At 41.3% G+C, this 13,061-nt stretch overlaps 1 protein-coding gene across 1 annotated transcript in view; it reads right to left on the bottom strand.

Annotated features, from left to right (window-relative positions):
• Positions 1-2,443, bottom strand: part of LOC115144383 (SWI/SNF-related matrix-associated actin-dependent regulator of chromatin subfamily D member 1) — a 28,105-nt gene extending 25,662 nt beyond the window's left edge. The window contains exon 1 of the mRNA XM_029685366.2: positions 2,218-2,443. Within this exon, the coding sequence (XP_029541226.1) occupies positions 2,218-2,406 (189 nt within the window). The 5' untranslated portion in view covers positions 2,407-2,443. The remainder of the gene's footprint in view (positions 1-2,217) is intronic.
• Positions 2,444-13,061: the final 10,618 nt, after the last annotated feature.

The raw sequence follows: 13,061 nt of genomic DNA, 5'->3' as shown, positions 1-13,061 counted from the left end.
GGGTGTGTTCATAACAATTCAACTGTTCAACCTTGTTAGCTAGCAGATAGATCCAAGTTGCCTAAACTTGAAATATAAAGATTAGCTGGCTAGTCATGAGAATGTAGGCTTGAGAGATTTTTGATGAGATCTGTGTTCATTTTCTATAGCCTAATGCCTGCAACAAGAAGTTAGTCATTATTAGTGAATGAGCATCATGCATGGTTCTAGTTAAACTTGTAACAGAAAAGGACATTTTCATAGACAGACTAGAAAGCCAGATCAGTGATTATTGCAAAGAGCAGGTAAAACTATTTTTGATAAAATAATTAAATTATTAGTGGGTCTTATGGTTGTGGAAGGCTTATATTTAGCCGAGGTATAACTTCACAAACCCTGAATTCATAGATTATTGCTGACTGTTTGAAATGCTGTGTATTTTACTTTTAAACTGTACAACAACGCATATTTAGAGAAAACATGTTCCCCAATGCTGGAAGGAGGGCCTAAGTAAAAAAGTTTGGTAACCCCTGATGACTACAGTAGAGACAAAGATTTAAACTAAACCCAGATAGACCACAGCCTGCCGTTTCCAACGGGAACAAATGAGTCATAGTGGGCAGAACTAGCAAGGAGGTGGGCAGAGCCATGCACGAGCTAGTGAGATCCTATTGGCACATTCTAGCATACATCTACATAGTTCCGTTAGGGAACACCTCCTATGTGAAGTGTGCGCGTGCTATATATAACTCAATAAGCCTTTGCACTCCTAAACAACGCAATTTTTAAAAACTTTTGCAAAGGGTAAAGTCTACTAAACATAGTCCACTCTGTTCATAACATATTTTAGTTTTGGGAATAGAAAACTGTATTGTGATCAAATGTTTCATCGATGGGAAAATTTGCAGAATGTCGGACAAAATCCATCTCGTTCCATCTTCTCCGACTGCTGGACAGTGGCCTTCCTCTCACTACCATATTTGGTAGTGAGTGGAAACTCCAAGTGGATGCTTCACATTTATACATCTCATCTGTGGTAGTGATGCACACACACCACCTTTCATTCAATCATCTGCAGATGTTGCCAGAATATACAGACCCTACAGTTACGCTTGTTTACACTGAGCTGCACTGGGGTCAGAACGCAATCAGAGTTACATTAAGACACAGTGGTGAGCGGCTAAAGATATGGGTTCAAAAACTTCCCTCAATGCTCAACTGGCTAAAGTTGGCTAGCTTGCAAGTAACTTCCAGACACGATTGAAAGAACACCTCACTGATCATTTTACTTGCCCTACAAGAGCTGGTTAGGCTGTTTTCATGTCATCTAGTTAGTAACTGTGTTGCTGGCAACCATTTAAATTGTTCTTCTGCTGACGTTTACTGACACCATTAAATTCAACAGGTTTTCGAATTCAAATAAAAAATTGCATTTTATTTGTCAAATGCGCTGAATACAACAGGTAGACCTTACTGTGAAATGCTTACTTACAAGCCCTTAATCAAAAACGCAGTTAAGAAAAATAAGTTAAGAAAATTATATTAAAAATATTTAGTAAATGAATGAACATTGAAAAAAAGTAATACCATACAATAATGACATGTATAAATACGCAAAATTGTTATTGGGGTACTGGTACTGAGTCAATGTGCTGGGGTACAGTAGACGAGGTAATATGTACATGTTGGTAGGGTTATTCATCAGTTATTCTGTGCTCTGGCACACTCAGACAAGTGTGCCCTGAAATCAGAGTAGACAGCCAGAGTGAATTTACTAAACACATTCCTAATGTAACCATGACTGCGTCCTGACCCCAGTGCAACTTTGTGTAAACGGAAGTAACGGTAAGTTCTGTATCTTCTGGCAACCGCGGATTTAAAACCAGACAAATCAAATCAAAATTTGACTAAGTTAGCTACCCAGATAACTTTTAGTTAACACACGCCAAACTACTAGTAAATGGGACAGTTAACGAGCTAATGTATTAGTTTTAACCGCCACTTGGGGACAGGCTTAGCTCATAGCTACAGTAGCTAACCAACTAGTTGTGCATCAACATAACATTGTGAATAGCCACAAAACAATAAATCAAGGACGACAATCAGTAATCAGGTGCCTTTACGAGTAACGTCACGGTATCCCGTCGTTACTACATATCATTAGTACAAGTATAGGTTAACTACCGCTTTGAAACGGCTTTGTTCTAGCTAACGTTTAGCAGTTGAATCGTGGCTCACCGGGTATCCAGGCCCAGGCATCGGAGATCGGTAAAGGTGGTTCTGTGCGCCCGATGAGGGTCCCATCCTTCCACCAGCAGTTCCAGGTCCCATGCCTGGTCCTCCACCTTGCACCTGGGGTCCAGGTCCCATTCCCCCGCCACCACCTCCTCCCGTTGGAGCCGATTGAAAACTACCTCTGGCCGCCATTTCTGGATGTCTCCGCCACCGGATAGTGGAACGGAACTATCGCGACTCGCGAGAGTAGTCAAGTTGATGTAGCGGAGCGTTTCTTTTCTTTACAACAGCGACCCCTGCTGTTTAATTTCCATACAACCAGCCTTTATTGAGGTTAAACATGTTATAGTCTCAGCACCCTATGAAAGCAGTTTCAAAAATAAAAACAACCAAATAAATGCATGTAAAACCTTTCTGTATGGAGACGTATCTGGAGTCAGGAGTTTTACAATTAGCACAGGTTTATAGTGGGCAATCCAGGCGTTGACCTGGGATTTTCTTAACCTTCAAACAGGTTAAAATGTTAATATTAATGTATTTATAGTATGTCAACCATAGTTGTGGAGTCGAGACAAGATTGTAATTGGATATCACGAAAAAGGAGGTAAAATAATGCCTGGACTTGGAGCACCGAGACGGATGATTTGAAATGATATGGCCAGGTTTTGTAATGTTTTGTCTCTCATTTTGTGGCAAAGTCTACGTGGTTTACGCTACACGCAGCCACGCACAATCTGATTGGACCAGAAAACTGTCAATCAACACAGGGCGGGTGAGCTAGCGAAGAGATCGATGATTTGCTTTTCAGCCATACGATCAGGTGGAGCGCAAAACGTCAAATTATGGAGAGAGGATTGTCATAATTACGTCTCTCTAAACTCCCGCCAGTGGAGAGTGCTTTTTTTCTCTTGTTGAAATGTCTGCAGTTGCTTTCAGACGTTTAAATGCATGTGGTAAATCTATATTCCATCTAATACCACAGTAATTGCTAGAGTTTCATAATTCCGTTCCCGTACCGTTTATTGTAACACGTAGACATTTCTGTTTGAAGTTTTATAGGCCGTTTAATTTTATAGCCATGTCTCTCTCATTTTTGCGTAATAGGAGCGCTCGCGGGCGCACAGAACCAGCTTTGGAGTCAGAATAACGTTGAATGATTGTTCCATGTCTGAAACAATTAATAATCATGCTGATTATTGTGGAAATAGCATTTTACATTGTAGAACCAGTTTGTTTATTGGCTATAATTGCCAAGTGTATGGTCCTGGGAGCCAAGATCCTATTTTATGTTTGAGCTCCTCTTAGACAGATTCGATTTCTCAGATAGGACAGGAGGCTATTTCTTTTGAGATTTTGCGCATATATATTTGGTAAATCTACTTGTATATTTTGTACGATGTGGCGCTTTCACCATTGGATCACCAAGAGCTGTACATACATCTACATTCCAAGCACGTCAACCTGCCTTGCCTTTAGCTCATTTGATGCTGACTTCCTATTTTACCTGTATTTAACTAGGCAAGCCAGTTAAGAACAAATTCTTATTTACAATGATGGCCTATTGTAGTGGGTTAACTGCCTTGTTCAGGGTTAGAACAACCGATGTTTACCATGTCTGCTCAGTGATTCAATGGTTACTGGACCAACGCTCTAACCACTAGGCTACCTGCCGACCCGATTACATAGGCTAATAAAAATATGTTGTAGACAAAATAACCAAAAGAGCTGTCTGGTATCCTCAATAAATAGACAAAGATGTGTAGTTGAACAAGTCGTTGCATGTATAGATATTCTTTTTTTACTTGACTTGAGACTTGACTTAAAAACGTGTGACTCGAATTGACTTGATCTTAGAATGCACGACTTGGACTTTACTCCAGTCTTGACGCGTTCTACTTGGGACTCGACTTGAGACTTGTTCGTGACTCGAATAATAGTGACTTGGTCTCATCTCTGATGTTTACTGTATTAAGAGGGTAAACAATAGCCTGTTTAAAGTGTAAATAAATAATGGAAGAAAGGGACGGAAAAAACACTCACTGAAATATTAGTTTTGTTCTGTCCTCGGATGCCAAAAAATAAGACATTAAAAGTTAAAGAATATTTCAGGGAGTGTGGACTTTTCCTTTCATCTAGTAAATACAGTGTAAAATATCAACACAACATAAAGTGAAGTGTTGGTCCATGTTTCATGAGCTGAAATAAAATATCCCAGATATGTTCCATATGCACAAAAGCTTATTTCTCTCAAATGTTGTGCACAAATGTGTCTTCATCCCTGTTAGTGAGCATTTCTCCTTTGCCAAGATACTCCAACCACCTGACAGGTGTGGCATATCAAGAAGCTGATTAAACAGCATGATCATTACACAGGTACACCTTGTGCTGGGGGAAATAAAAGGCCACTTTAAAATGTGCAGTTTTGTCACACAACACAATGCCACAGATGTCTCATGTTTTGAAGGAGTGTTTACTAATGGCAGGAATGTCCACTAGAGCTGTTGCCAGAGAATTTAATCTTAATTTCTCTACCATAAGCCGACAACAACGTTGTTTTAGATAATTACTCGGTACATCCAACAGGCTTCACAACCGTAGACCACGTGTAACCACACCAGCCCAGGACCTCCACATCCGGCGTCTTCACCAGCGGGATCGCCTGAGACCAGCCACCCGCACATCTGATGAAACTGTGGGTTCGCACAACTGAAGAAGGTCTGCACAAACTGTCAGAAACCGTCTCAGTGAAGCTGATCTGCGTGCTCGTCGTCCTCACCAGGGTCTTGATCTGACTGCAGTTCGGCGTCGTAACCGACTTCAGTGGGCAAATGCTCACCTTCGATGGCCACTGGCACGCTGGATAAGTGTGCTCTTTATGGATGACTCTGGTTTCAACTGTACCCGGCAGATGGCAGACAGTGTGTATAGCGTCATGTGGTCGAGCGGTTTGCTAATGTCAACGGCGGTGGGGTTATGGTATGGGCAGGCATAAGCTACGGACAACAAACACTATTGTATTTTATTGATGTAAATTTGGAATGCAGAGATATCGTGATGAGATCCCGAGGCTCATTGTTGCCATTCATCCACTGCCATCACCTCATAGTTCAGCATGATAATACACAGCCTCATGTTGCAAGGATCTGTACACAATTCCTGGAAGCTGAAAATGTCCCAGCCTGCAATAATCACCAGACATTTCACCCACTGAGCATGTTTGGGAAGCTCTGGATCATGTGTACAACAGGGTGTCCCAGTTCCTGCCAGTATCCAGCAACTTCACATAGCCATTGAAGAGGAGTGGGACAACATTCCACAATCAACAGCCTGATAAACTCTATGCAAAGGGGATGTGTCACACTGCATGAGGCAAATGGTGGTCACACCAGATACTGACTGGTTCTGATCCACGCCCCTACTTATTGTTTTGTGTTTTTACCCACCTTTTTCAATCTTGTCTCATCACTGCAACTCCCCAACGGGCTCGGGAGAGACAAAGGTGGAGTCATGCATCCATCCATCCATCCATCGAAACATGACCCGCCTAACCGTGCTCCTTAACACCAATGTGTCGGAAGAAACACAGTCGCAATGAGCCAAGTGAAGCTCCCCCGGCCAAGCCCTCCCCTAACCTGGACCAATTGTGCACCGTCCTATGGGACTCTCGGCACAGCCCGGGAATGAACCCAGGTCTGTAGTAACGCTTCTAGCACTGCGATGGAGAGCCTTGGAGGCCCCCCCCCCATTACCTTTTAAAGGTGTCTGTGACCAACAGATGAATATCTGTATTCCCAGTCATGTGAAATCCATCGAGTAGACTGATGTCCTTATATGAACTGTAACTCAGTAAAATCTTTGAAATGATTGCATCATTCTTTTGTTTTTACTACAACCATTTGAGCTGAGTATGCCCATTGATTTGTCTATAAACTGTAAATGTACACACACACATTTGACAGACATCTCATTTCCTGGAGTCTTTTTATTTACATGTTTTATTTTACCTTTATTTAACTAGGCAAGTCAGTTAAGAACAAATTCTCATTTACAATTACGGCCTACCAAAATGCCACCTGCGGGGACGGGAGCTGGGATAAAAAATAAACAATTAAATAAAAATATAGGACAAAAACACACATCACGACAAGCGAGACACCACAACACTACATAAAGAGAGACCTAAGACAACAACATAGCATGGCATCAACACATGAAAACACAACATGGTAGCAACACAACATGGCAGCAGCACAAAACATGGTACAAAACGTTTTGGGCACAGACAACAGCACAAAGGGCAAGAAGGTACAGACAACAACACATTACACGAAGCAGCCACAACTGCCAGCAGATGCTCTTATCCAGAGCTGGTCCTCCAGAGCTGGTCCTCCGTGGGAATCGAACCCACAACAATTTTTATTTAATTTTTTTATTTAAGCAGGCAAGTCAGTTAAGAACAAATTCTTATTTTCAATGACGGCCTAGGAACAGTGGGTTAACTGCCTGTTCAGGGGCAAAACGACAGATTTGTACCATGTCAGCTCGGGGGTTTGAACTTGCAACCTTCCGGTTACTAGTCCAACGCTCTAACTACTAGGCTACCCTGCCGCCCATGACATTACAACTAGGCCACAGTGGAGCCTCTTCAGCCCCACAGCTGTATCATCATGTATTCAGTTACAGACTTATCTCATAAGGTATTTCCGAATCATTGACGTGTTCTTTGGATAGAACAACATGCTGATCAGCCTGCATGGCTTCCTGCCATCAGTTCTATTACAAAATTAATCATGGAAGACTTTAAATCAAAATAATCTTTCTTATGTTGTCATGTTGATTCACTCACATTAATTGTGATGAAATCTGGGAGTGAGAGAGAAAGGTAGAGAGTGAGAGAGAAAAAGGGAGAGAGAGAGAGAAAGAAAGAAAGAGTATTAGGGAGGAGAGAATTGTTTATTAACAGTCAGTTTAGCTTCCTCACTCAGCTCGCTTGGTCACCTGCACTGTACATACTTTAATTCATCAAATAAAATGGCAGGGAGGGAGCGAGAGAGAGGGAGAGAGAGAGAAAAAGAGAGAGAGAGAGAGGATTGGGGAGTTGGTGTTGTTTATTACAGTTTTTCTCAATTGCTAAAACACTAAAACCCATTGGCTGAACAAAGTTCTCAGTTGCCTGGACTCATTTAGCTAATTATGCAGTCTGTTGTCAATACCTTAAACCATTTCACATGGTAAAACACAAATTTGCAGATTTCACTTAGACTTTTCAGCAAAACTCTCATTCTCATTCTCAAAGCACATTCTGCACTCTAATGCACATGTCATCCATACTGGTAAACACAAGTGGCAACAATGAAATACAATTAGAAAACACATGTCATTGATTGAACACTTGAACCACTCAAAATTGATTTAACCTGTTTCAAATGATGCAACACAACCAATATAAGCCAGTTCAGAGAGCAAACAGGTTGTTGAAGGTGGGAAGGAGAAAGTCTGAGAATGGATAGAAGAAACAATGTGAGAGGATGAGGACGAGTGCGTATGCGAGGTGGGCGACGAGGAGGAAGAGGAGGAGGAGGGCAAGAAAGAGGAAGAGGAGGACGAAGAGGAAGAGTGGAAATATCTGATGAAATTCGAGCAACAGTTATAGACCATGTTCATGTCCATGGACTGACAATGAGGGAAGCAGGACTTAGAGTGCAACCCAATTTGAGCCGATTTTCTGTGTCCACCATAGTAAGGACATTCAGAGAAGAGAACAGGTACAGGATACTACTATATTTTTGTAATTGCAAATTTACTGTACTACACTATATGCAGCTGTTTCAATAGACATTTGTAAAGTTAATCACTGTAGGTATTGTACTGCATGAATATGTTTTGTAACTGCTCAACTACTTTTTGTAGAATTGCAAGGCTGCCACATGCAGGTGGAAGGACAGCTATATTCACTAGGGAGCAAGAGGCCGTTATAGTTTGCATGGTCCTTCAAGATAATACAATACGACTCAGAGAAATCCAGGAACGAGTGATACAAGACAACACACACTTCCAGGGAATCGACAGTGTGAGCATTTCCACAATTGACCGTGTCCTCCATCGTAACAGGATGCGAATGAAACAAGTATACAGAGTACCCTTTGAGTGCAACTCACCAAGGGTGAAAGAACTGCGAGCTCAGTATGTGCAAGTAAGTGTACATTCAGAAACATTTACTGTAATCCAGATTGTCTACAGTACTAACACATACTATGTGAATGATATTACTCTTCAGTACATACAATGTATGTGAATCAGAAGCCTAATTGTACTCTACAGTATAGCACTGTCTCTGTACGACTTACAAAATCCTACATACAGTATATTGTATTTCTACACAGACAATATATGACTTGGAATCCTTGGACAAACCCCATGTGTTCATCTTTGTAGATGAAGCAGGCTTCAATCTAACAAAGAGGAGAAGGAGAGGCCGAAACATGATTGGACAGCGGGCCATTGTTGAAGTCCCTGGTCAACGAGATGGCAATGTCACAATCTGTGCTGCTATCAGGACCATGGTGTTCTACATCACCATGTTACACTCAGGCCATATAACACCCAGCACCTTCTAAGATGTATTGCCAATCTAAGATATATTTTATTTGAGCAGCAGGTTCAAGAGCAGCAGGGTCAAGAGCTAGATGAGAATCCCATTCCCAGCTATGTGATAGTGTTGGACAATATCAGTTTCCACCGAGCTGCTCAGGTAAGGGAATGGTTTAACATCAATGGGCAGTTTATGAACTTGTACCTCCCTCCATACTCGCCTTTCCTGAATCCGATTGAGGAGTTTTTCTCCTCTTGGAGATGGAAAGTGTATGATAGACAACCCTACACCAGAGTAAATCTGCTGCAAGCCATGGATTTAGCCTGTGGTGATATAGGTGAGGCATCATGTCAGGGCTGGATACGGCACACAAGAGGCTTCTTCCCTCGTTGCCTCAGGAGGGACAATATTGCTTGTGATGTCGACGAAGTGCTCTGGCCTGACCCAGCCCAAAGACAAGAAGAAGCACATTGATCACATGTTTACTCCTTTGATTTTTGTCCCTTTTAGTATTGTATACTGTAGTACAGTGCATTGTAGGCTGTATACTGTACAATGGACTAATTGTATGGCCCTGAAAATTGTGCTTTCCATTTATTAACAGTACTGACTGCTCAATAGATTTTGACTGGTTGCAGATTCATATCAACAAAGAACAAGAATTACAGTATCACAGAGACAAAGGACAAGTTTGTGAGATGCAGGGTACAGTACTGTAAAAATAGGGGTACAAGGAGGAGGAAGAACAAAAAACTAAATTGCAAAGAGCAAAACAGAGTAGTAATTTCTGATCAATTTTGAGCTACTATGATAGAGCATGTTTCCTTTCATCAAAAGACAATGACGGAAAAATATGAATATATTTTTAGATTAAAAATGTACTTCTCCCTGAGAATTGTATGTTTTGAACAATGTGTTTTCTATTTTTCGGTGTATTGTTTACTGACTGCTTGAGAGTGTATATCAAATCAGTTTATGATTTGAGAGGCGTGTTTGATTTTGAACACAGGTGAAACTGTTTGAGGCGAATGTTTCATTTTGCGAGAGGAGTCAGAGGTTATGTAAATAGTGCTTGAAGATGAGGTTTTGTGTTTAATGTTTTCAGGAAATGGAGCAAGGGTTCAGAAATTGTGTTTTAGCAATTGAGAAAAACTGTAACAAACAGTTAGGCCAGCTCTCTCTCGCAGTGGCCCAGCTACAACGTGACTCAATGCTGAAATGCTTGCAGTGGCCCAGCTACAACGTGACTCAATGCTGAAATGCTTGCAGTGGCCCAGCTACAACGTGACTCAATGCTGAAATGCTTGCAGTGGCCCAGCTACAACGTGACTCAATGCTGAAATACTTGCAGTGGCCCAGCTACAACGTGACTCAATGCTGAAATACTTGCAGTGGCCCAGCTACAACGTGACTCAATGCTGAAATACTTGCAGTGGCCCAGCTACAATGTGACTCAATGCTGAAATACTTGCAGTGGCCCAGCTACAATGTGACTCAATGCTGAAATACTTGCAGTGGCCCAGCTACAACGTGACTCAATGCTGAAATACTTGCAGTGGCTGAAATAAAATCATGGTTGCACACTTTTAATTTCTTTTCAATTTGACCTTCCACAAAAACAACAGGATTTATTGGTTTGCTTACCACACAGGAAGTATCATTGATAAATTCACTGTACGTACGCAGAGGGAGAGGGAGAGGGAGAGAGAGAGAGAGAGAAAGAAAGAAAGAGTGATGGAAAAGAAATCAGCCTCAGTGACAATTATTTGAATAATTCAATGGATGTTTTGTGCACAAAGGTGATGACTCTATGGAAATTGTCTTTCTGGGCCAGGCGTCAGTTAAACTGCAGTACCGATGCAAAACTGTAGGAGCAGTCAAAACCGTGCTTCTATACCGGAACCCTGGCCCCTTGGTCCAGACAGGTCCTAAGTCTATAACTCACTATAGTGTAATGGCCCGGCATTAATCAACACAACACACCCTTTTACAGACTCGCTTTGATGATGTCATTAAACTCCTGGCTGTTAGCAGGCTTACAGTCCTACAAATCTATACCTTTTACACTGTGACAAATGTGTGTCGCCAAATTGGGGCTGGGATTTTTGGGCTGGGAGTGTGTGTCTGTGTGTGAGATAGAGACAGCAGAGAGAAAGATAGAGAGAGAGCGAGAGATGGAGACAGCGAGAGAGAGAGACAGTGAGAGAGATAGAGAGACAGCAGAGAGAGAGAGAGAGAGAGAGACAGCAGAGGGAGAGAGAGAGAGACAGCAGAGAGAGTGAGAGAGACGATGCATGTGTGTGTCTAAGGCTGTTTGTGAGTTAGTAAATACAGCCATCTGCCTCTAGACTCTGTACCGGTTGTGTTTGACAGAGTGGTTTCATTGACTTCACGGTCCTTTTTTCATGTGGTAACATTTAAACAGTAAACAGAAAACATTTCTAATCTTTTTAGACACATACTGTACCAATGAGCCATGTAGTTACTGAGTGTTCAAAGGAACACATCTTATAGGATACTGCAGTCGGTAGAATCTTATAATTTAGGTCTCAACAGCCTAATTTGCGGGCTCGTCATTAAAATGTTTACTACATGCAAGGGACAATCTTCACTGTGTAAAAACACTGTTGATGAAGCCTCCTTAATGAATGTGTGGGTATGTGTGCACGTGCATGGGTGTGTGTGTGCGTGAATGTGTTTTAAAACCTTTCTTGACAGCTTCAACTACTGCAGATGCTACTACATTTTTTTTAAACGGATGAAGACGAAAGAAGAACCCTAAATCTGAAATAATCAAAAGCATTGGTGTGTCCCAAATGGCACCCTCTTCCGTATATAGTACAGAACCCTGGTCAAAAGTAGTGCGCTATTTAGTAAATAGGGTGCCATTCAAGGATGAGTCTCAACTGTAATGACTAATCCTCTTAACGAAACAGTTACGCAAAGTAGAGCCTCGAGGAGCACAAGAGCACTAACGCCGCCTTATCTAAGACAAACGGCTGGCCTACTAATTGCACTGTGAGATCAGACATGATATTAATACCTAAGCGCTGCTGCCTGGAAAACTCTGACTCAGTGTTATGCTAGTTGGCTGTTAGCAGGAAGCGAATGTAATTGGGGAGAAGTTGGAATGTTATTTTACTGTCTTAGAAATCTATCTCACTTGTGAGGCAGAAAAGGGATAGTATGTGTTACGAAATCAATAGCTAGCCTGCTAGTATTGTTACACTCGCTAAGTTTAGGGGACTTAGACCTAGCTAACTCGTCTGTAACCTGATTTGATGTGTGCATTAATATGTGGAAGTAAACGTATGCAACCAGGTGTTGACTGTATGTACCTAGGAGACAGCCACCTTACATTAGGCCCAGGGCCAAACAAACAAGCAGCCTCATGGCCACCAAACAAACCAGTAGCCTCACGGCCACCAAACAAACCAGCAGCCTCATGGCCACCAAACAAACAAGCAGCATTACGGCCACGAAACAAACAAGCAGCATTACGGCTCTGGGACACTGACTGACCACCACCTTCATCACCTGTCGGCTTATAAAGGCTTGGCTCAGCACCCTGTCGGCTTATAAAGACCTTGGCTCAGCAACTAGATCCAGTTGGTGCTGCCCCCCTGGCGATGGAGTGTGGCAGTGTGGTCTAGTGTATAATGGTTCTCCTAGCACTAACCCCGCTCCCAATTCCTAACATATATTTTCTATTCTATTATATTGCATTGTATTCTGCTTATGTAGTTATCAATTATATTCTACTATATGGTTATCTATTCTAGTCTACACATGTCCTTATCTATTCTATGCTGCCTATGTCATTATCTATTATATTTTACTATTTTACTATATTTTACTATCTATTCTATCTATGTAGTATCTATTATATTCTACTATGTAGTTATCTATTCTACCTATGTAGTGATCCATTCTACCTATGTAGTTATCTATTATATTCTACTATTTAGTTATATATTCTATCTATTATATTCTACTTAGATATATTATATATGCAGTTATCTATTCTACCTAGCTATGTCGTTATCTATTCTATTCTACCATGTAGTTATCTATTATGGCCAACAAAGATATGCAGTTATCTATTCTACCTAGCTATGTCGTTATCTATTCTATTCTACCATGTAGTTATCTATTATGGCCAACAAAGATATGCAGTTATCTATTCTACCTACCTATATAGTTATCTATTATATCTATGTAGTTATCTATTCTATTCTGTAGTTATCTATTCTAT

This window comes from Oncorhynchus nerka, linkage group LG2 (genome assembly GCF_034236695.1).
Source record: "Oncorhynchus nerka isolate Pitt River linkage group LG2, Oner_Uvic_2.0, whole genome shotgun sequence".
Taxonomy (NCBI): domain Eukaryota; kingdom Metazoa; phylum Chordata; class Actinopteri; order Salmoniformes; family Salmonidae; genus Oncorhynchus; species Oncorhynchus nerka.
Note: the sequence above shows the minus strand (reverse complement) of the source record. Positions and strands in the feature narration are given on the sequence as shown.